Here is a 26070-nt window from a genome sequence, read left to right on the forward strand (position 1 = left end):
ATGAGACGATCTGGTAGTACTTGCTATGAAGTAGAAATACTACTATACTTTTTTCATTAGGATGTTCTACTAAATCTGAATAAGTTGATATTTACTAAAAATAGCATTAAGATATTTGATAACATAATCATATCTGACAATAGGTTAAGAGATTATGAATTATTGAATAAATATAATTTTTTGGTCATCAATTGTTTAATTTTTTTTAAATATAATTTCATGTTTTTCAAAACTTAACACAAAAAAATTTGTGCCGGAACTTTCTTGTATATAGATTCCTTTAGGAATATGGGGGAGTTGAATTGGTAATAATTTATGTTAAAAAATTTTCATACATCAGTGAATTCATTTACCAAAAAAAAAAAAATTATTTTTTGAAGTCAATCATAAATCTTATAAATTAATTAAAATATAATAAAATTAAAATAAAACAAGTCATTAGCAGATAAGAAAGTGAACTTTTTTTAATTATATTAAGAATATTATGTTATAGAAATAACTACATAAATGTATATTTAATAATCTTTATTTAATTATTCTTTTTTGTGCTAAGAACTATCGAACATACAATTGACTTTAATGACCTTCAACGTCTTCAGATTAAATATTACATCCTTTAAGTGTTATCCATTAAATTGTTATATATGTACGTATATTATAATATATAAGGCACGATAATTCGGTATTATAATATCAACATTTTACTTTCTATTCGCTATGGCAAAAACTTCTCTTATCATTTTTCTTAAGTTCAAGCTTTTGTTTCTTATAAAAAAAAGGAACTCTTATCAATAAAAATGCAAGTAATCGGTACAAGACCTGATATCTTCTCTATATAAGCGCCTACAAATCTTCGCGAATTCTCAGTTGTGACTTGACTGTTGTTGCGGTGAACCTGTATTGTGTGTTATAAAGAGGTATTGTGGTATAAAATTGGGCGACTAACATTTGTTTCTTAAATATATTTTGTTCTTAACAAAATATAAAATACATAACCAAATTGTATCTGTTCTATGGTGAAATTAAGCTTTTGCATTTATTGTGCATTTACACTGACAAATAGTTTCTTAATAATATAAATATTTATATATTTTCTTAAAATTAAATTAATTTTCATTTCTCTTGTAATGAATTACTCTCTCGTACAGGGTGTGGGAAATAAACATATGTAAATGTACCGATTTATATTAGCATAGCATATTATTTTTATCAATGCTATATTGAAAAAAGTGAATTAATATTTTCATAAGTGAAGAAAATTTATATTAAATTAAATAAAATAAATTTAATTTAAATTAATTAAATAAAATTAAATATTTTAATTAGATTAAATGCAGTATTAAATTGCAAAAGAAGATTGTTAAAGTTTGTGTGATGTTTGTACATTGACTCTGAGGTGGATAGTAAATATTACATTTATTCTATTCCATACAAAGATGAGGTTTACTTACTATGGCATCTAACAAAATTGGTTAGGTTATACCGGTGATCCCTAGTGGCCCATTGTGAAAACTTAGGTTAATTAAGTAAAATATTCACTTTGTTTTTCCAAAGTTCAAATACACGTTATAAAGCAACCTTATTTTATTTGCCTATTTGAATAAATCAAATTGATAAAATTTTTGATCGTGATAACTCTTTTCAAATAGGTTATCAAAAATTAAACTTAATGAAATAAATTTAATGAATCGAAAATCGGTTAAGATCTGATTTGATCGATTAACTTTTAAATAACAAAATATTTGTGGTGTTCACATTCTCGAATAACATGATAACAGTATACATAGTTAGATATTTTGTTGTTGCCGTTTTCCACTGTTACTATGTTATGTTAGAGATCATAAAAACCACTTTAACTAAAAAATTTAGTGAAACTGCTCTATACCGAACACCGTCTAAAACAACAATTATGTTCGGTTAGAAAAACCGTCCGTTTGAAAAAGAGTAAAGTATTTGAAAAATGAAAATTAAGGAGATGGTCATTTATGAAAACAAACGTTTAATAGAGTTCTTACTTTATTTACAAATAAATAAATACCTGTATTTAATATGAAGTGATTTTAGTAAAAATTGAAACATTTAACTTATATCATTTACAATCCTCATATATCAAATTTTGAGTAAATACTTCTTTAAAAATTTAAACAAAATTACTTTTAATTATTTAGTTTATATAATAGATTTAGTTACCCGATTTTAGTCGTCTAAACAAATGTTCAAACCCCGTTCCTAGCCTGTATATGAAAAATTGTATATGTTTATCTTAAGAACAGTGGAGTTAGTTTGCTTTAAAATAGATAGAGAATTATCTTAAATGAATATTCGCAGAAGATTTACCTTATCATGTATTATATATATAAAATAAAAAATTGTGCTTACAAATGACTTCTACAAACTTATTTCTTTCTTATTAATGTGTGACCCTGTGCGATTTGTTTGGTACGTACGCTCTCATCAGAAAAGTTTTTCCTTTAGTTATAAACAATATCAAAACAAGTTCACACTGTAAACCCTATATAAGGTATTTTCGACAACAAGACAATTATGTAAACATATATATATATATATAGATTATTTATTTGTAATTGCTGCAACGTGAAAAAGTAAATTTTGCAATGTTCCTTTATTTTATCAACGGTTGTAATAAAAATTATTTTTCTCACTTTCTTATTTGTCGAATGCAATATGATAAAATATTATAAAAAATGTTTTTATCTGTAGTATGCTTCGTTTAAATAAACTTTTCATATTTCAATAAATTGCATATAACATTATTTTGATATATTTTTATAAATTGTTTCAAGATAAAAATGTTGTGAAAAATCATATAGTTGAAAATTCGCATCAGACCTCTTGTGTCTTAGTAAGTACAGCAAATTAACGTTCTTTGTGAAAAGAAATTATTTGAATTGTATTCACTTTTTCTATTCTCAACTTAAATAAATTTTTTTTTTTGCAATTAACTTCTTAATCTTATCTTTTATTTTCTACATTTTATTTGTTTTAATCTAATGAAACATTACTTAATATTTATTAGATTTTAATGAAAATTTCTTAAATCATTACAATTATTTTTTATTTTGTTTGTTATGGGTGTAATCATGTTTTTAATCAAATAATCTATCTTTTAGACTTGATTATATATTTATATTATGTAAATATATCTAAAGGTATTACTTACTTGCTGCTGTCCTTCTCTACCAGTGAAGCATAGGTGTAAACAATTGATAAGATTTATTTGCAATTAGAATAAATATATTCGAGTGAAATATTAGCGTATACCTCATTCGAACACATTCGCATCATATAGATGTCCATGCGAATATTAAAAAGTTGAGAAATTATCGTTTATTTAAAACAAATCTTTGAAAATCTCAACGGTGAATGTAGTATATTAATATATATTTTGTAAAAGAAAATATTCTATTTCATGTTGTGACATGCAAAAGAAAGACAATCAAATTTTTACTGTAACTCCCAGTTATATTGTGTGATAGGAAGTTCTTTTCTGCAGGAAAGAGTTTCTAAAAATTGTAAACTTTCATGTTTATATTAGATATCTATTGGATTAAGTAATCTCTGGTACTGTTCAGGTGCTTATATAGACTCTTATTTAAGGATATGTTCCGAAAACTAGTCAAAATGCATTAAAAAAAGATCGCTGTTGAAGTTAAAAGCTCTTAAATCTCTTTAACATTATATTAAAAATCAGAATTGTTTAACAGTATCTGCATCTTAATTTTAAATAGAATGGTGCTATGAAATCTGATAAATCTGATGTTTTTTTATTGTCACTTTTTTGATAATGTGAGAGTTACAAGCCATAGAATAATCCATACAATGAGTGTTTTTACATAAAAAATTGTATTATTTGCTTTTAATTTTTAAGTTTTAACCATGTTTTAAGCATTATTGCAATAAATATGTCTTAATATGACATATGTAGGGTGTATATTATTAGCTTAAAGCTTCAGCTTCAAAGCGTTCCTATTGTGTTGGTTGATCGATTTTCAAATGCGTTATGGTTTGAGTGCGAGTATCTCAAATAAAAGCTGCATCAACAACATTTATGACCTCTTAGATTATTTAATTTATTCTGAACAATAATCAATATAACAATAAACGTAAATATCAGAGCAACTGTAAATTTCAAGAGTTCATTTACAAATCAAAACCACTTACAATAAATACTCAAGCAGGGTTTGATTTTCATTAGTCAGAGTCCGAGTAGCGTTTGGGTTCGTTCACTTTCGTATTTTCCAAGTCTCCAGTTGTATCCGCGGTAAAAAAAATGTTGAAACGAGGCTTTGTTTTAAGATGTTTAATTATTTTTAACTTTCACGTAAACATTTTTATATATGGACAAAATTCGACTGCATCCAACCAAAGTAAAGTATGTATGTACTGTACTAAACGAGAGTTAAATGTGTTTTTGGTTATTAAAAATGGATATAAAAGTCGTTAACAATATATATTTTTTTAAAATATAACTTATTATTAATTAAAAATTTCAGCACATTAATTCTAGTACATAAATTAATATTGACCACAGCTTGATTGCATTCATAACATAATAATAATTACAGATCAATTTTAAATTTATATTAATGGTTTTGCTAAATATCGATTATAAAACTATTTATTATTTTTAATAAATATAGGTATATATTTATTATAAAATTTGCCATAGATGTCATCAGTCTTACCAATATCTTAAACCAGGGAAACATTTTGAACGGGTCTACTTAGCTATGATATAGCTCTAAAACTGAAGTGGTAAGACTAAAAGTTCAATATTGTGCCAATGTTTATTACTTGCTGTGGTTGCCAAAGCTCATTGCAGCTTTCACCTATTTACCACCGAAGTATCTTAATCTTTGTTCATTTGTGAGCAATATTATTTATAATCACATTAGCATGCAGACTTCAATACAATTTCGCGCAAATGTAGATAGTAATTGGCCGCATTATCTAAGATATCATAAAACTTTATTTATAGCTATAACATTACATAGTTATTATAACTTTGATTATTTCTTTTTTATCTGTATATTCTACTTTATGCATCTAAGTTGAATTCATATTTACCAGAAAATATTTACCAGATAAGTGAAAGATATTGTGATAGTGAAGGCGGGACGATAAAGGGAAATATTATCTAAACAGTACCTAAACAGATCATTTAAGTATGATATTGACAGTGCAAGTGAAGCAATAAAGTAAGAAATTATTACTCATATAAAAACTAAATCGTCCAAAGTATTTGTAGATTAAAATTATGTGAAGTTAGCAATGCAATTATAGTAATGAAAATCTTCAACTCCTTTTTTGTCTCTCGCATTATAAAATGTGCCCTCGCCCCACAGCTCAACAATAACATTATTGTTACAATTAAAATTTAATCAGTTTTAAATTTAATTCAGTCTATTGCCTATCAAATCTTTCGAGAACGCTATTTAAGGTCGTGTGCAAGTTCGAGTAAATTGATGGTAAATTGAGGGAAATAGTAAATTATGTCGGTGCGGCAGCGAATGTTGTTATTTACCAAAATTTCGAGTAAGGTAAATTATATAAAAATTAGGTAAATTAGGTGTTACCATTGTGAAAATTTTATAAGATGCTTAATAAATAAATAAATAAATAAATTTGAAAACTTTTCGCCAAAAATAATAAATAAGCGCTTTAAATAAATAACTAAATATTTACCTACATAAGTGCAGTGGAAAAAAATTCCTAGAAAATTTCAATACACTTTACCTCAATTTACTCGAACTAGCACACGGCCGAAAATAGTAATAAAGAGAATAGGTAATATATATAATCGATAAAAATCTCTCACTAAGTACACCATCATGGCATACCAGCAAATAATACCAGCAAAAAAATCTATGAATATTGTAATATGCAAATAAATACTAATTTTTTTAATTGAGTTTCACTATCTTTGGATATCTTCAAGCGGAACATTTGATATAAAAATCATAAACGTAATCTCAAGTTCAAATTGTAGTAACAAATGCATGGATAATGTGGTTTGTTTTTATTAAGAACCAATTTAAATGTTTTTAATTTCACTTGAGTTAAATTTACAGAAAAAAAGATGAAAAATAATAAATTAAAAAATAAATAATAATAAATAATATATATTTGATATGTTACTAGTCTCGAAAATATTAAATAATATTTTTATTATAGAAAGTCAATTCAATTAGACTATTCCCCAAAATATTCTCCAATTTAGATTTATGGGCTGTCAGGCTTGAAATGCAAATGATATGCTTTATATTAGAAATGATAGTAAATATTTCATTGTTTATTTGTCAACTTCATCAGTACTTATACATCACCAGTACTATTTTACTCTAAGAACTGAAATGATAATTTTTTTTCCTAGAAATTAGTGCTAATGAAGTTGTCAAATAAATTATATTACATATATTTACGATATTTCTAATTAAAAATGTTTTACTTACAACAGTTTAAGTCTGACAATCGATAAATCTTATTTGTTATATTAAATAATTTTTTATGTCGACGAACAATATAACAAAAAATTTATTATACATTTAAGAATAATGTAGTGCATGGTTATTCATTTTATGGTTTTAAAACTAAATCTAATTAAAACAAACTTGGAGATGCAATTTTACTGAAATTTTTATTTCAGTACATTCTTTCGACTTTGTCATTAGGTTTGTCATTGATTACTGGATATGAAAACTTCAAGTATCACCTAAAAAAGATAACTCTTGTTGAAGAAGACACTCTGCAAGTGTATACCTAGAAGAAAAAGTGACAGCGATGCATATATTGTGCCCATGTCCAACAGTGGTAAATAGGAAGATGAATGTCTTGGGACACCATTGGGTTGGTGATGACTTGGCACGCAACCACAAGCCAAATGAGCAGCTTGAAGTAACAAGAGATGCAGTTATGCGAATGGAGGCCACTCTCGCTTTAACTCAATAACGACATCTGAGAAGCGAAGGACGAAAAAGAACACAAGTTGTTTCGTGGTCTACTTCGGCTAATCCTTCACTTCAAGAGGACCATTGGCTGGGCGGTGCGCTATCCCAACGTCCCACAATATATAATATATTGTCATTAGGTGTAAAAACCAAATTATTTAAATATCCTCCATAGATCTTCATTGGAACTTTTTGAGGTTATTTGCGATGAGTTATTGGCACATAGCTGACAACAGCTTGATCATAATTTTTGATGACATATTGATACATAATAACTCGGTTATGACTTCATTTAGAAAGAGTCGAGGTTTTAAAAAATCAGTGTTGAGCTTTGTCATTAGGTATGAAATACAATACTCAAATATACTTCACGGATTCTTACTTTAAACCTTTGATGTAATTTTAGTTAATTTTTTTGGCACATAGTTGTCAATAGGTCGGCTAAAACTTAATATATATTCGTTTTCAAGTTGTCGAGAGTATAAACGATTTTTTATGGAACTTCACAATGAAAGACCATTGGTGAATGTTTTGGTTTTATCATATATTCTATATTAAGTAAGTTATAAAGTTTGATGTAACTAGAAAAAGTAATTAACTAGTTAACATTCTAATATTGTTTTACAATTTTAGATTATATGTGATATAATGCACATAATTATATTTGGTATTTATTTTATGAAAATTCACTTCCCTCTAAGCGCAATTTATCTGTATATAGTATTAACTAATTCTAATAATTTCATCTTTGCTAATTAATTTAACTGCATTGCAATATACCTATTTGTTCATTTTTAATTAATATATAGAAAAACGAAGCACTTTTTTTAAATATAGAATACTTTTCTAGTTAATTAAAGAAACACAAGTTAATTAAAGTAACTAAACTAAGTTCAGAATTCTATTGAATTCAAAACTTGTTTGACGTACGTTTACTATATTTAAATAAATTATTTATAATATATAGTGTTACAAGATTGTTAATTGTATATTAAATTAATTTTTTTTTGTATAACATTATTTCCATACCACAAATATGCATAAACACTTATTAAGTATGCTAAATTGTTCGTAACAATATGAAAATACATCATCGTAGACCCAAAATATTATATAAAATATATATATTCTTAATCAGTTCGATTGAAATTCAGATAGTTTTGGGACTTCTCACTGTTTATTTTGTAATTCATATTGGGTATTGGTGATTTTTTGACATAATGTTGAAACTTGCAGACCTTATAGTAAATCCTGGATAACTATAAACTATTAGAAGGTCAGATTTTCTGTATTATAATTGTTTGACTAGAAATATTTCTAAAAAATTGACGAAAGCCTATGTATGGACACTATTGAATTTTATATTCACCTCGGCATTTATATTGCTTTTTAAAAAAGGTCTGTTGCCGACTTTTTGAGGAAATTTATAACAAAAACCGTAATAATACGGTCTTTGGTTATCCTAATATAAAGTTACGATCTTACGATCTAGACGCTTAGTATTGGAATTTTCTGACAATAAAATAGTTTATTTTTTAATTAATTTGCTCTCAAACAAATAATTTTTATTTTCCTTATTTATACTTCTTGATTCAAAGTTATCCACACAATATATAACAAATCCATAAATCCACAATATATAATAATCGACAAAAAATTATTAAAGTATTAATTTTTCTTAGATTGATATTTGATTGTTCTGATTCGTAGATCAATTTTTTGTGGAAAATTCGGTTCCTGTATTGTATAAGAGCCGGACATACTGTATAAGTATTTAAGACTGTTTCCTTGTTTTCCATAAATAGTGTACATTCGTTGGGGTCTAATAGTTTTAACCGCACACTAGGATTGCTTACAAATCTGTGGCCAATTATCAACGTAATTATTGTTTTAAGATCCGTTCTGTGCAGATTGTGTAGATATTTGCTTTTTACCTCAAAGTATTTTGGGACGTAGAACTTGATGCAGCGAGAACCTCCTGCGTTTGACCATTTATGGTTAACTTTACTTGTGAAGTTTAGCTAAGTTATTGTTCAGATTTTTGTTGTACTTTTTCAACAAATTACAAAATATTTTTAGTGTAATATCATAGAAAACTTGACTTAATATAATACATTGTTTTATATTTTTTAATTTAACTTATAGATGGCGTACAAAATTGAAGCTTTACCTAGCTCCTTTGCCGATTTGGGTGAAGGCCCACATTGGGATGCAGCTACTCAAAGTCTTTATTATGTCGACTTGACCTGTGGAAAGCTTTTACGTTACGATTACAATATAAAGCGAGTTTTCAAAACCAAAATTATGGGTGAAGATTTTGCCAGTTTTGTGATACCTATTGAGGGAAAAGAAAATGAATTTGCTGTTGGTTGTGGGCGTCGTGTTGTAATTGTTACTTGGGATGGTGTTGCCGAAAGCTGTAACGTAACAGGGTCACTGTTTGAAGTTCAAACCAACGACGATAAATTTAAGGACAACCGTTTCAATGATGCTAAATGTGATCCACAAGGACGTCTATTTGCTGGAACAATGCGTCATGGTGGTGATGAGTTTCAATACCGTTGGGGTGAATTGTATAAATATGAAAATGGAAAAGTTACTCTGGTGAAATCTGATGTAGGAATTTCTAATGGTTTAGCTTGGGATGAGAAAACTAAAAAATTTTATTATATCGACACTACCGATTATGAGGTAAAGGCGTACGAATACAGTTTTGAAAATGGAACTGCAAGTAAGTTAGCATATTTTCAAACGTATGAGTTTAAATAATAATTTAAATTAAATTTTATAGAAAATCCAAAGATTGTATTTGATTTACGTACTCTTGATCCTAAGGGTAAACTTTTGCCCGATGGCATGACCATCGATACAGATGGTAACATATATGTGGCTACATTCAATGGTTATACTATTTACAAAGTCAATCCAACGTAAGTATTAAAACTTATTTCCTGAATAAATAATGTTATATGAATATATATATATGAATATATATATATGAATATATATATATATATATATATATATTATATGAATATATATAAATAACGTTATTTATTTTATATATTATTAATAAACAAAAATTTTATTCAATCTTTTAAGTACTGGAGAGATTTTGCTTGAAATCAAATTCCCATGTAAACAAATTACATCTGCCGTATTCGGTGGTCCAAACTTGGATATCTTATATGTGACAACGTCATCAAGATTTGGAGAACCAGATCCAGCTGGCAATACTTATCAAGTTACTGGTTTGGGGGCTCAAGGTTTTCCATCAACAAGCATGAAAATTTAAAGTTTACCAAAAAATTTTCGTTTTAAATATTTTATTTTATACTAAATAAATTGTAATTGATGTATTAATATAAACAAATTAATTTTAAAATTGTTTTATTATAGTAATACTTTAGAAGTTTATTGTTCATCAAATTAGCTTAAAAAATCTTGTATTTTTATATTATAGAAAAACGAGGTTTAAGTATAGCTTGATACTCACAATAACGTCTTCTTATCTATATAATGTACTTGTTAGGTTGTCATTACAGCATGTAAGGTTTAGAATACGTTGAAAGTAATACTTATACCCATATTAACATATGAACGATATGGGTACTGTAATTATGATATCTATAAGAATTTTGAACAGCGGCAATATTAAAATTTATCCCAAATCTTCCTTAACAGTACTAAGATTTTACAGTAGAATACTAATAAGACTGCAAAAGTATTAAGAATGCATTGTATAAAATCGTTTTGCTAAGTGACATGCTGACTTTAAAGGTATAAAGGAAACCGAATAAATTATTAGGATTAATTAACAATTAATTACTGATTAAACAATTGTTCTTAACAGGGTGTGATCCTGTTAACTATAACTTTTTTAATATTAAATTAAAAGAACGCTGACATTTACAGAGAAATAATTAATTATCACGCCTTGAGTGATGTTATCAAATAATTCCCACTATCTTCACTAACTTTCTAACTTTAATATTGTTTACTATCAGATTGGTCTGAACACTGGAAGCAATGTAAATTATTATTATTAGACTAAGATACTAATTTTAAGATACTAAGGTAGTGAGATTAATGGTAATACAAGCTATCTCATAGAGCTGATGAGAAGTTGCCCTTATAATCAAAATTTTGGTATATTAAATGTGTTCTACGAGTATATTCTGCTTAATGTAATTCTAAAACTGAATTAATTATGCATAAATACAAATCTCAGTTTTAATAGTAAAAACTCAATCGCTAAGCTTGTTTTCTAACTCTTCTTATTAAACAATTATAATAGTTTTTGGAGAGGAACTACTAGCTGTTCTTAATTTATTTTAAAACACCTAGTATAATCGTGACATATGTTGAATAGTTAATTCAAACTGGTATCAAACATTATCTTTTCTCTTTTATATAGGTGCACATAAATTACCGTATCCAAAACCTTTCTAACCGGAGCATTTTTATTCATTGGTATAAGATAAGCAGTCAGCTATGTTGCTGAATTTTTATGCGCTTCAATGTGCCGATGTAGCGGTATAGCTCAATGTACTTATCGCATAGAATTTGAGATAATATTACCAATTTCCATGAGAACATAGATCTTTCGAAATTCGTTTTCTTGAATACTTTCCATATCTTTTCATCACTGTTGGTTGGTTTAGTGTGTTAGTAAGCGAATATTTGCATATCTTTCTTGTAATACGGGGTTGGTCTGTGTCTTCAATAAGAAAAGCGTTGAGTTTTAATATCCAAGTAACAAAAACTTTTAGGGTCGTTCTTGGCATAGTATTCAGTGGCATCAATTCGTTGATTTAATATTCTATTTACCATTCTTCAGTGGTACTTTTTAAACAATGTATAGTTATTTAGCAGTGGATTAAGCTGCTACCTTGCAATAAGACAATTGAGCGGTTTTAGTGATATGTTTGTAGATTCCTATTTGTGTGCTGTTGAGGACAGACTGGAGATATTTGAAGGATAGGCACATTATGCTCATTCGTTACTTATATGTGGTTTCCATGTCAGTAGAGTTTTGTTTTTCTGTGTTCTGGATTTTCTATATAATTGATTGAATTTTCTACTTATGGAAATAATTTATCATCATGTTTAAGTAAATAGTGAAATAAATACTATTATTGAGTATACTATATCGAAATTATGTTATTATAAATACAGTGATAAAAGAATGTTATTGAAATTATTTTCCGTAAACGTTTTTATTATTTTTAATAAAAGCATTATATGTATACTCGTGCAATCCAAAAAATGTGATTTATTGAAAAATATCATACATTCCTAAAATATCTGCTATTTAAACAGTTGCAATGATAAAAATTAATTTTAGTCATTTTTACAAATTTACGGAGTTATATGTTAAATGTGAAATAAAGATATGGATTACATACAGAAATTCACAGGTTTTAAATATAATAATTATTTGTACATTAAATATAACTATATATAATATTTATATTTTAATATATAATATATATTTGACATATGTTTATTTATAGGTTATATATTTCTATTGCTATGTGCTTGCCATGTTTGTGTAAGTTGAATAATTAATATTTTTATATGAATATACATATACTTAAATTAATTTTTGCAGTTGTCTGTAGAGATTAAAATTTTGGACAGCTCACGTACTGAGTTAGGAGAAGGTCCATATTGGCGTTATCCGAACCTCTACTACACCGATTTGGTTACAGGCAACTTATATCGGCATGACACAATCACAAATCAAACTTTCAGATGTAAAATACGTGAGTTCTATAGTAAATTTATTCTATATCCATCAAGCTTGTCAATACTCGTATATATACGCATGTTATGCTATATATATACGTACAAAATTCATAATTATACATAAAACAACAATTAAGTGAAAATATAATTATATTTAATGTTTCTAAAATTTTTAAATTTGTATGTAAAACCTACAGATACACAACAAATATATATATAAAATATATAAAGACTTTTGGACAGCAATAAATTACAACAAAAATTTTTTATTTTTGATTAATTCAATTTTGATTGACTCCGATTTTGACAAGTGTATAGTCACCCGAAAATTCAATTAAAAAAAAAATATTTTGTTGTAATTCACTTTCTTTTATTAAAAAATAATTTTTAATTAAACAATCAAAATATTCTCAACTTACAATAATATATATTGTATTCTGTAAATATAATTATGTTGAGGTTAGTTGAGTCGGGGCACTTAAGCACTTTTACTTTCTATTAACTGCGAGATGTCTTCACAACGCCTCTCTACGCCTTGACTATATTATTGTTTATCAATTCATCAGACTAAGCAATAATTGACTCTTATAATTTTTTTTATCTACAATATGTACAATATACATTGCAAAACAATAATTTTTTCAAACATTTGGTAAATCATTAGATGACGAAAATCGTACTTCATTCATAATTCCATACCGGAAATCTAAAGACTTATACGTAGTCGGTCTTGGCAAAAAGGTGGCAAAGATACAATGGGATGGGCATAGCCCACACTGTAAACTAATAAGAATATTATTTGAAATAAGAAATAAAGATAAACATATTTGGATTAATGATGGAAAATGTGTCGCTAATGGAACTCTTTTTACTGGAAGTGCAAGTTGTAACTTTTCCCGGCCCTATCAAAATTTATACAAATATGAAGGAGGTGGTGCTCCAGAAATCATTAAGCCAAATGTTAGCTTATCAAATGGTTTGGCATGGAATTATAAACGGAGTGAATTGTATCATGTGGATAGTGGAGCCAATACGATCACACAATTTGGTTTTGACCAAAATGGCGATATTACAAGTAAGTTTCGAATGACAGAAATACTTTTTAATTTCTTATGAAAATTAAGAAGTAGTAAATTAAAAACAAATGTTTGACTAACTTATTCAATTCAATTTATTATTGATGATTTTAATGTAGTTAATGCGTTATAAATTATTTATTGACTCTACAACCTATATTCTTTAAATATAGGTAATCCGAAAATTGTTTTTAAACTCGATAAAAGAGCAATATCCTGTAGTAGTGAAGATATGGCTGTTATGGACGGGATGACAATTGACACTGATGGGAATCTATATGTCGCCATTTTTGGCGGTAAGAAAGTCATAAAAATTTGTACTCGGTAAGTAATATAAATGCTTTTGTGCATAATTTAAATAAATGACAATGATAGTAACAAAAAGTTTTTTTTTTATTTTATATATTATAGAAAATGGACAATAATAAAAATCTATGAAATGCCATGTGCTGCTGTATCTTCAGTTTCTTTTGGTGGACCTAATATGGATATTCTTTATGTAACATCAGCTGCAAACCTTTTGGGTTTAGCACGTTTTCCTAAGCCTTGTGGAGCTGTATTTAGTGTTCATAATATTGGCGCTAAAGGTTTAAGGCCTGATGAATGTTCATTCACATAATCTACAAGACATCTAATATTGAAAGTTGGAAAAAACAATTTTAAGCATATAGTAATATATATTTGTTTAAAAAAGCGTAACTGATTAACTGTTTTGAAATCATTTGTAGTACATATAGTGAATAAATTATTTGAAATTTTAAATAATATTAAAAAAAAGTAATTAAATAAAAATATGTAGTATATATTATATATATTATAATATTGTATATTATTATATAATATAATTATGGTAGAGAGGTTTCGAAAAGTAGTGAACTACAACTTAATTAATTGGGTTTTTGGCTGACCATACTTCCTGTTACATTTATGGACAAATACCCATCATTAATGAACTTGGAATCATTTCATGTATTTAATTGTTCCTAAGTAATTTTTTGAGACTGTAAATACCAAGGGTCGAACTCGTACCCTGTCATATTTGAAACTCAGGGTATAAAGAAAGAGTTTTTGTTGTTGTAGTTTACTACTTTTCGAAACCTCTACCAAATATATTAGTATGTAGTATATTATATCGAAACTGTAAGTAACAAGGGTCGAACTCGTACCCTGTCATATTTGAAGCTCAGGGTATAAAGAAAGAGTTTTTGTTGTTGTAGTTCACTAATTTTCGAAACCTCTCTACAAAATATACTAGTATGTATTATATTATATCGCAAGTATGATAGCGCTTGACTTAGTGCTGATTTAAAAAATCACTTGGGGCCTGGTCGATCACTTCGCTGAGACTTTTCCAAAAATTGTGGCGGAAGTGGTATTTATTAGACATGCTATTAAAAAATTATAAATTTTAAATACTTTTTACACAGAATGTATCTGAATGTATTTTCGATATCCATATTTTCATATTTTCCAATTTACGTATTTTCAAATATTTCCTCTCTAGTTATCATAAAAATCATAAATCAGAACATAGTAAATATGTAGTAAATATTTATTTAAAAATAAATCATACTTATCTTTTCATTTCACTGAATTAAAAATTAATGCAATGCTATATATAGCAAAATTATTTTGGTTTTGAAACTTAAGGCAAGCAGTCTCTTCTCGCATCTGATGTTTGTGGAAAATACTATGGTACTTCTTACTTTAAAATTATAGAGCAACTGAATGTCATGACATACTGCGGTGAAAGCGAGGTTAGATGACTTAATTTAAGATATTAAATTTAAGATATTTTTTAAATTGCATTTAACTGATTCAAAATATATATATGAACGGATCAAAATGTGTGTGCTATTTTAATATAAAACTGTTTTATATATTAAATAATAAGTGTTTACTTTTCAGTCGTTTACTTATTGTCATATTTTTTTTATAATTAAAATGTTAACAATTTTATTTAAAGTTGATTTAATCGTTTTTCTTTTATTTTAAATCAAGAATTTTATATAAAAGCTAACAACTTTCAACAGATAACTTTAGTTTTTTTTCAGCTTTGCTAATAACTTAGAGCTTCTGTGAGATAAAAATAACAATGAAATCGTTGCTGATTTTAATAAGTAAAATATGAATTAATTTTATATAATAATTAAATTTTAATATATTTGAAGTCTTTTTTCGACAGCTCAACTTTATATTTTGCTGTGTCTTTTTCGTGTTAACGTAGGTTAACTAGAATATTTTATAGTATTTATTGTTCTCAAAAATCTTCTATGCAGTTTTGTTGGAAGTTTTCAATTCTGCCTAACTCGCATGCTGAATTAGGCGAAGGTCCACATTGGCGTTATCCAAATCTTTACTATGCTGATTTTGCCACTGGTAACCTATATCGGCATGAAACTACCACAAAGCGAACCTTCAAATGTAAAATAAGTAAGTTTTTCGTAATAAAATAAATTTTAAATAGAATTGGGATGAAGAAATATTTTTTGTGCATTAATTACAACGTGCGTGTAATTTTTATAAAATATTTTTTTTTATAATTAAAAATATTAGAAATACACATAAATGTGTAATAATAAATTTATTTATATGTGTATGTATAAAAAATTTTTTAACTAACATACTTATCAAGTAGATAACAGTTTTTAGTTTGAGACACACAAATACACATGCATATTTTATTGGGCCCAATACAGATATAAAGTCCAAAGTAATTGGCACACAGAAAACATCAAAGACTATACACTGTTTGATGAATAAGCGCTCTGTTAGATCACTGAGGGAAAGGGACCAAAAAAGCAAATGTAGTACCATAGCATATCTTCCTAATACATAGTTATCTGTCAACATTGAAACCATAGTACTAAGTAGGTTACGCTTAAATTGTAGCATCTGTCTAATATGCTTCTTGTCAAAATTGAATCAAAGAAATGCTGAAGTCTCACAAGAATCTTACAAACACATCCACATCCTGCTTGTAAAATCTCTTTGCACATACAAATCTCACTTCAATTGACCATTATATCCATCTCATTAAGGTGACCAGGTTTCACAGTCTTGGGGATCTGCAAAACCATATCGGTTTTGTAGATCCCCACGGGTTACAACAACACAACGACAAAAATTTTCATTTACCCAGGCTTTTCAACTATCGTCAACAATTTTTTTTTGTTGCATTTGTGATAAGTTTTAATGACCTTTCGTTGAGTTTTGTCTAATGCGATGTTTATATATGACAAGTAGAAATCATTGTTTATCATCGTAGTTTAATTAAGTATATTAATTAATTATGACTGATTTTCATATGGTAAAGATATCTTACGATATTTTGCTTTTTGCTAAAAAGTAGTATTAAATATAATTACAAAGCAAGGTAAATATATCGAAAATTACATATTTTTCAGAAAACGAAAATCGTAGTTCAATTATAATTCCATACCGGAATACGAAAGACTTATTCGTAGTTGGCCTTAATCAAAAAGTGGCACAGGTAAAATGGGATGGACGTAGCGCAGAATGTCACATTATCAAAGTATTATTTAAGATCCATCCTAACGATGAACACGTATGGCTTAATGATGGTAAATGTGATGCTAACGGTGCGCTTTTTATTGGAAGTGCAAAGTGTGGCCTCTTTCCTAATCAAAATTTATACAAATATAAAGCCGGTACTAGGGAAATTATAAAACGAAATATAAATATATCAAATGGTTTCGCATGGAATCATAAACGGAATGAAATGTATCATGTGGATAGCGCAGCCAACACCATCACAAAATTTAAACTTGATCACAAAGGCAATATATTAGGTAAGTTTAAAAAAAAAAACAAAAATTTAATTGAATTCTTCTATCATTAAAAATAAAAAACAAATAATAGATATCTCAGATGTCTTAATAAATATATTATTATTTATTGTTTATTATTTATTTATTATTTTTTATTATCTTATTATTATTTTAGTTACTAAACTTATTAAAATATTTATCGGTTACTCATTCTAATACTAATTATAATATGTATTATATATATATATATATATATATGCAGGTAGTCCGAAAATTGTGTTCGAATACAACGAAAGCATAGAGACGTGTGAGGTTTCTGATTTAGCTGTTATGGATGGCATGACAATTGATACTGAAGGTTTTCTGTATGTTGCTATTTTTGGTGGAAAGAAAGTTATAAAAATTTGTACTCGGTAAGCGCTATCAATATATATGTTAATTATGGAAAAAATAACAATTCGTCTTCACTTTTAAATTAAATACTTTTCAGGAAATGGGATATAGTTAAAACCTTTGATATGCCATGCGCTGCTGTATCATCTGTTTCTTTTGGTGGACCTAATATGGATGTTCTCTATGTAACATCAGCAGCAAGTTTGTTTGATATTGCAAGTTATCCTAAGCCATGTGGTTCTGTATTCAGCTTTAATGTTGGCGCGAAAGGTTTAAGTCCCGATGAATGCTCGCTGGCATAATATATTGAACAACTAATATTTAAACTTGAAACAACTATATTTAAGCCTATATGTTAGTTACATATTATATGTTATATTCAGAAAAATTATAATTGATTACCTTTTTTTAAAATATTTACAAATTAAAATTAGATTAATAATCTAAACGGTATAATCTGTAGTCAATATGATTCAATATAGTGTGGTTTATACACTGTAGATTATAGGACTATAGTTTCAAAGCACACGTTTTTAATTCATAGCATTCTTCTATATGTTTACGACTATCAAGTGCTGCTCTAATTTAATCAATTATCTTTACCATAGAAATTAGAATAGAATATAAAATAGATGAAAATAAAAAAAATAGAAGAGCCATAGTATTCAAGTCTTATTAAACGCATCTGTGCTTATCACTGCTGTCCTGTTTTAATGGTGACAATAACAATCTTCTATATAAAGTAAAGATATTACTACTGTGGTGTGTGTCCTTTCTATTCCAAATTATTTTAAAACTTTGATTGTGTAGAGATATTCCTACATCTTTTAAATTTAACTCTTTAAAAGATAAGTTAGATACTCATTTTTGAGCTATTTTAATTTTAAGTTTCTTAATTTATCTATTTATCTTATATATTTATCTTTATCTATTTATTTTAGAAAACAAATATTAAAGATGTATTTTGTTGTTAATTCTTTGGATTCCAAAATAACAAATTAATGAAGTTGAAATAAAATTCAATTTGTAAACAAATAAATCTAAGTGCCATAATTAATTCCATGATTCTAAGAATTTTAAGTTAGAAATTTTCCTAGTCGTAATATATAATTAAATAAATTATTTCACTTAACTCACATGAGAGACATGGAGTGTTTTCAAAGGTAATGATAAGATATTTCAGCATATAGGACTTTAGAAAATTCTTCTACGAAGTTTATAGATATGAAAGTAGGTAAAATGAGAGGATGTTAAGGATAAAGGTAGTTAATAAGGTTTTTATTTACCATATTCCTTGGAATTTTAACTATGTAATAATTATATGCTTGGATTGATAAAAGCGATTTTTTTTCTGATTTCTATGTTGGAGAAAAAACTCATGTCAAGTTTAAAAACAGCTCGCTTATATGCTTCATCTTGGATCTGGATGAACGTCGATAGCGGTACAATAGATATGCATGTGTCGTTTTGTCAAGCGTTAGCGAACAAGTCCCATTAGAGTTTCAATAATACAAGTGCAACTTGCATAGATATATAAATCAAGGGTATTCTCAATATCAAGCTAGGATATTGGTGTAGAAATTGCTGTGTTTTCAGTGGATTAACAAAAACAGAAAACAGATGTTTCTGTGGTAGTTTCTCAAGTATTCGTTAACATTATATATGGAAGTTTCGATAATAGAAGTTAGTTCTTGCACGATATCGTACTTTGTCCATTGTCCTGTGAGAGTTGATATTATTTTAGAAACTTCTTCTATGTTTTCTATGGATTAAGTTAAAAACTTTATATGTGTATGCCATGGTGACCATGATTTACCTGTTGAGTTATGATTAGACTAGTTTCTGAATGAAGTTCATTATTCAAAGTAAGTTTTAGAGTTATTAATTGTTATTTCTGGTGTTAAGCATGAAATTTTTCTTAGAATTGTAGATATAACTTTTTCGTCCACATTAAACAATAAAATTGATGGAGAAAATAAATATTAATAATACAATTATCATATTTTTTACAAAATGTTTGCTAAAAAGATTCTGAGATTGAAAAAAGTAGATCTTGGCAGAAGACAGATGGAGTAAGCAGATGTATCACACCAAGATGAAAGGCAAGGTTAATTACCTACACCAATGGAAGTCTTAAATGACTGATAGAGACCCTACCTCGAAGTAATACTAACATAATTCCGGCGTAGGACAAGGTCTCTAGGAATGAGGGGAGGTGGTTTAGTCCGTGCAAGTCGGGCACTCACTTTCCGGCGCGCCGGATTGTGGTCAGTTCGTAGGCATTCCACTCCTCATAGAGTATTAGTAACTTAAATTTGACTTAAATTTGACTTAAAGATTATTTATATAAAATACTGACTTTTACTGATTCATATAAATGTGTATGATCATATCAAGAAGTGTGTACTGATGTTTGAAATGAACTGATGCACATTTTAATATGAAAATATTTACTTTTAAGTCATTTGTTGCGATGATGTTTAGAGAACTGCAAAATTCTTATTTTTTAAGAAAAAATCTTTAGATTTAATTCAAATTTGATTTTATATTTTATCTAATACGTATATGTTAAGTCAACAATTTAGTATAAAAGCTGACAACTTGCATTAACAAATTTCAGTTTTTTTTAGCTTTGGTTATAAATTAATGCTTTTGTGATATAAAAATAATAATGAAATTGTTATTAATATTGATAAGTAAAAGAAAATATATAAAAATTTAAATAGTTTCCAAATATTGTATAGTAACTATATATAATTTTTTGCATGTTATATACATCGACAGCACAACTTTACGTTTTTAAATGCTATTGTCACATAAAAATAAGTGTAATATAATATATATACATATTACATTAAATATACCTTATTAACTCTTAAATATATTATAGTTACCCTTGAAGATTACAACTCTGGAGAACACACACGCAGAATTGGCCGATGGACCACATTGGCGCCATCCGAATCTTTACTACGCTGATTTGGGTACTGGAAACTTATTCAGACGTGACACAACCACAAATCAAACGTTCAAATGTAAAATTAGTAAGTCCTTTGTAACGTAACATAATTTAATTTATATTGTTTATATATTTAAATTTGTATAAACAATATGTATTTATTAATTGTTAATATATTAAGTCAAAATGTTATGAACGTGTGATTTTTTGTAAATATGTCCGATAAAATATAAGTATTGATATATACTGTCTTTAAAATACTTTCCATACAATTCTTACTTATTAAGGTTGAAGATAAATGGTTATTTTAAATTTCTTATTATATACTTTTCAGATAAAGAGAATCGTGCTTCATTTATAATTCCATATCGAAACTCAAATGATTTATTCGTAGTCGGTCTCAACAAAAAAGTGGCACAGATAAAATGGGATGGACGTAGTTCCCAATGTTGCATCGTCAAAGTGTTGTTCCAGATAAAATCTGATGATGCACATGCCTTCATTAATGATGGGAAATGTGCTGCTAATGGTGCACTTTTTACCGGAAGTGCGAGTTGTAATTTTACTCAATTTGATGAAAAATTATATAAATACAGAAGCGGTTTTCCAGAAATAATTAAAAAAAATATTAGCTATTCAAATGGTTTAGTATGGAACAATAGGCGGAACGAATTATATCAAGTGGACAGTAAAGAAAATACTATAATGCAATACACTTTTGATCAGAAAAACGATCTGTTAGGTAAGTTTTGAAACAATTTGAAATAAGTTATGCAAATTGATATTAAAGAAATGTATTCCATCAAACCTGTTTTTAATGATTGTTTGTTATAAACATAAAAATATATATATATTACATATATATTATATATAAATAATAAATTTAGGTAAACCAAAAGTTGTATTCAAATTCAATAACACCGTGGAATCCTGTGAGAGTTCAGATTTAGTGGTCATGGACGGCATGACAACAGATAGTAAAGGACATCTCTATGTTGCTATATTTGGTGGTAAGAAAGTTATAAAAATTTGTTCTCGGTAAGTTAAAATCTATATGCATAAAATAAAAGAAACAAAAAATATACATCCTTCCCTTTTAAATCAAATATTTCTTAGGAAATGGCGAATAATGAAAACTTATGAGATGCCATGCGTTGCTGTAACTTCAGTTTCTTTTGGAGGACCTAATATGGATATTCTCTATGTAACATCAGCCGCAAATTTGTTTGGCATTAGGAGTTTTCCCAAACCATGTGGTTCTGTGTTCAGTGTTCATAATATTGGCGCAAAAGGGTTAAAGGCCGATGAGTTTTCTTATGCATAATAAGGAATCCTATAGAATAATTAAGCTTGATTTAAACAGTTCAAAGGAAGTGTAAATACATCTTCATGTACGATTTATAGAAAGAAAGTATCGGACTATGTTTGATATAAGTTAATAAAGACAAAAAGTAATAACCGTAATTGTTATTTTTTCCTATAAGTATTAGACAGTCTAATATGTAAGGTACCACAAAAATATTTCTTGAAATTTATAGGTGAAATGTAGGCAGGTGAAGTCGTAATAAAATTATATATATTAGAACTAATCGGACGCATTGTTGAATGCAACTATCTAGGCAATTTAATTGTTGGAAATATCTCTAAGTAAAATAAAGAATGAGGTGTCCATAAGCTTAAGCCAAGTTCTAGAGAAGCCTGAACAATGCCATAAAGTAGTTCCGGTGTCTCTTCTCCATTGAAATTTAAAATTTATATATATAATTATAAAATTATCATTCCCAGTTAAAAAATATAAATTAGAACTTGAAGAAATTGATTCTTAATTAAAATTAAAAATTCTTTTTCATAAACTTATCATGAACTTAAAATTCAATTCTAATAATATAAAAAGTTTCACTTTAGAAATTTAAGATTATATATATAAAATTATTAAAATTGAAATAGTTACAAAGCTTAATATAACATCCAGATCTATAATAAACCCGAGTCATATTACTTGCTTGGGATATATACTGAGCAGATTTACAAAACAGCAAGGATGATATTTCATTTCAAAAGAAAAGATTTATTAAGTATTCGCATCCTAACTTACTGATAAAGTTTCTCGTTAGAAATTTAAGATTACATATATAAAATTATTAAAATTGAAATAGTAACAAAGCTTGAGATAACATCCAGGTCTATAATAAATCCGAGTCATATCACATGCTTGGGATATATACTGAGCAGATTTCCAAAACACCAGAGATGATATTTCAATATACGAAGTGACACATGTAGGAAAAGATTTATTAAGTATTCGTATCCTAACTCACTGATTGTTAAAATGTATATGATCAGATTAAGAAGTATGTAGCGTTTTTTTAAAAAAAACTAATGGACACGTCAAATTTGGAATATTTACCTAACTGTCGTGAAAATTATTTTTATCATTTAAGAGAATTTTAATTATTTATTTTTCAAAGTAGAAAAATATATGATATAAATGAATAATTTTTTTTCTTCTCTAAATCAACAATTTGGTATAAAAAGACACATCTTGCATTAGCGAATTTCAGTTTTTTTTAGCATTTGAATTGAAGTTAATTCTTCTCTAATACAAAAATTAAAATGAAAGTGTTACTATTTTTAATAAGTAAAATAAATATATAAATATTTAAATAAATTTTAAATATTGAAATTAAATTATGAAGTTTAATATATTTTAATTATTTTTGTTTCTTGTATTTATTGACAGCACAACTTTATATATTTCTATGCTTTCTTCAAATGAGAGTGGTAAGTCAACTACAATCATTGATAATTATCAATCAAATAATTAATATTAATATAATATTTTTTATAACAGTCGGGATTGTTAAGTATACATATAGGATATAACGAAAATCCAAAGATTACAATACTGGAAAATACCCTTGTCGATCATGGTGAAGGCCCACATTGGCAATTTCCAAATTTATTCTATACAGATATGGCTAACGGTCTTTTATGTCGTCATGACACTCTTCTATATCGAACCTATTGTTGCAAAATTAGTAAGAAATTTGTTATTATATATAATTCTTTTCGTAATTTATTGGTTAGCACAAATCTATTTACATATATGTAATGACTGGTATATGATATTTAATATAATCTATTAGTTTAAAAAAAAGATAATTTTTTTATTATTTGTGTGTGTGTATATTTCTATAGATGGCTACGATATTGCTACATTTATAATACCTTACAAATATTGGCGTAATTGTTATGTAGTTGGAATGGGCAATCAGGTTAACAAGGTTGAATGGAACGGAATAAGTTCAGAATGCTTTATTGTGGAACAATTATATTATATAAATACAACTGATAGCAATCGCTTTTTTAATGATGGAAAATGTAACCACAAGGGATATCTTTATACTGGAAGTGCATATCCTGTGTTTGAACAAGCTCAGGAGAAACTATATAGCCTCAGAAATAATATTTCAGATTTACTTAGAACTAATCTGGCCTCATCAAATGGTATGGCATGGAATTATAATCAAGGAAAATTTTATCACATTGATAGTGGCAATAATACGATCACACAATTTACTTACGATAATAGGGGCAATGTTTTAGGTAATGATTATTATTAGTATTTAATAAGTATTTATTATAATTATTAAAATTGATATTAATGCTTATTAATTAACTAATTAATTTCTTTTAAGTTAAATATGAATAAAAGTTTAAACAGTAATAAAATATAACAAGAAATTTAGAATAAAATTTTTTGTTGTTACATTTCATTAACGTTTGAACTCTTCTATTTTAAAGTAAGTTTTTAAAACTTTGTTATAGTTAATAATGTTATTATTTTTTATCATTTGAATAAGCAAATCCGTCAATTGTTTTTGAACTCAACGAGCCCAAGCCAATTGCTTTAAGTAGAGATACTAAACTGTTAGACGGAATGACAATTGATATAGATGGTAATCTGTGGGTTGCGATTTTCAACACACCGAGAGTCATAAAAATTGATCCAAAGTAATTATTTTTAATATCAGAATGTCACACATTTTTCAAGTGCTGTTATTACTAACTATTGTGATACATAGATCTATACATTTGAACTAATGTATAGCTCTTACAATAATTAGTAAGTACAATAATTAGTTCCTTTACTTTTATGAACCGAACAATTATCAATTAATCTGTGTTTAATAATATTTTTAATATATTTGTATATATAAAATGTGTTGTTCACTTTGATTATATCAAATTTAAATGTAGTTTATATTATTAAATTATTAAAGTATTAATTTTTATTTTTAGTACAGGCGCTATTATGAGAGAGTTTATACTTCCATGTGGTAGTGTAACTTCAGTCACTTTTGGTGGATTTTTATTGGATAGTTTATATGTAACAACATCTAGATCAATCTTTGGTTTCGTCAATCCCGCACCTTGCGGTGCTGTGTTTCGTATCAGTAATATTAGAGAGAGAGGTTACGAAGCTTATAAATTTATTGGATAATACAAAATATGTTTTGTTATGATTAAAGTACTTGTTTTTGCATTGTAACTAATGGAAGACATTCTATGTATACCATATAGAGAAAGTTACGTGTATATACATGTATGTATATAATTTTGTTTAATTTTTTTTGCATTTATGTAGTTATTATTATAATTTCAGTTCAAATATTTTAAATATTTACCTGAAACAATAAATATTTTGTTTTCTGTTTAACAACTAAAGTAATAATATTTAAATAAATGTTTAATAATAGTACATACATTGCTTAAAAGTATCATTATAACAAAATAAAGTCAATGGCAGTAGCAAAGACAATGAATACTTTTATTTTTACTATTTCAAAATAAAATAAAAAGAATAAAAATTAAAGGAGTTTGTGGCAAAAGGAGTTTGTGAGATTATAATATACTTATCTATTTATGGCCAAAGTAAAAGTTTTCATATAGCACTTGGCCATCGAAGCAAAGTGGTTACTGAAAATGGGCCCGGTCTTTCTTTTAATTGCTTTTCTGTTAGATATTGGAAAGGTTTTTATAAGTAAAATTAATCAAAATTATTATTAACTTAAGCATTATAATGAGATAAGATATGGTTTTTAATCATATTCAGAAATTGAGATACAATT

General features: G+C 27.0%; 4 protein-coding genes across 6 annotated transcripts; all 4 read left to right on the forward strand.

Moving 5' to 3' along the window:
• Nucleotides 1-839: 839 nt before the first annotated feature.
• On the forward strand, nt 840-10277 carry LOC119671125 (regucalcin-like). 3 transcript variants are annotated; one of them, XM_038081645.1, is made up of 4 exons: nt 840-917; nt 9114-9699; nt 9760-9898; nt 10071-10277. In XM_038081645.1, exons 2-4 carry the CDS (start codon nt 9114-9116, stop codon nt 10261-10263), a joined length of 918 nt encoding a protein of 305 aa, XP_037937573.1. In that variant the 5' UTR covers nt 840-917; the 3' UTR covers nt 10264-10277. The 3 variants fall into 3 exon arrangements, with proteins under 3 accessions (XP_037937573.1, XP_037937574.1, XP_037937572.1); XM_038081646.1 differs by lacking the exon at nt 840-917 and adding an exon at nt 2781-2863; XM_038081644.1 differs by lacking the exon at nt 840-917 and adding an exon at nt 4259-4393.
• Nucleotides 10278-12309: 2032 nt separating this feature from the next.
• On the forward strand, nt 12310-14510 carry LOC119671126 (regucalcin-like). The gene is made up of 6 exons (XM_038081647.1): nt 12310-12388; nt 12485-12522; nt 12583-12736; nt 13384-13794; nt 13969-14119; nt 14207-14510. The coding sequence occupies exons 1-6, from the start codon at nt 12364-12366 to the stop codon at nt 14412-14414; spliced, it is 987 nt and encodes a 328-aa protein (XP_037937575.1). The 5' UTR covers nt 12310-12363; the 3' UTR covers nt 14415-14510.
• A 1340-nt stretch (nt 14511-15850) lies between these two features.
• On the forward strand, nt 15851-25494 carry LOC119667019. Its single transcript, XM_038076299.1, has 14 exons — nt 15851-15915; nt 15981-16018; nt 16075-16228; nt 17203-17607; nt 17849-17999; nt 18077-18278; nt 20870-21023; nt 21273-21680; nt 21826-21948; nt 23679-23719; nt 23790-23976; nt 24137-24544; nt 24802-24952; nt 25241-25494. The coding sequence occupies exons 1-14, from the start codon at nt 15891-15893 to the stop codon at nt 25440-25442; spliced, it is 2649 nt and encodes an 882-aa protein (XP_037932227.1). The 5' UTR covers nt 15851-15890; the 3' UTR covers nt 25443-25494.
• Nucleotides 20732-22392, forward strand: LOC119671127 (putative sugar lactone lactonase YvrE). Its single transcript, XM_038081648.1, has 5 exons — nt 20732-20807; nt 20870-21023; nt 21273-21680; nt 21826-21976; nt 22055-22392. Exons 1-5 carry the CDS (start codon nt 20745-20747, stop codon nt 22260-22262), a joined length of 984 nt encoding a protein of 327 aa, XP_037937576.1. The 5' UTR covers nt 20732-20744; the 3' UTR covers nt 22263-22392.
• Nucleotides 25495-26070: the final 576 nt, after the last annotated feature.

This window comes from Teleopsis dalmanni, chromosome 1, assembly GCF_002237135.1.
Source record: "Teleopsis dalmanni isolate 2A chromosome 1, ASM223713v2, whole genome shotgun sequence".
In the NCBI taxonomy this organism is placed as follows: Eukaryota; Metazoa; Arthropoda; class Insecta; order Diptera; family Diopsidae; genus Teleopsis; species Teleopsis dalmanni.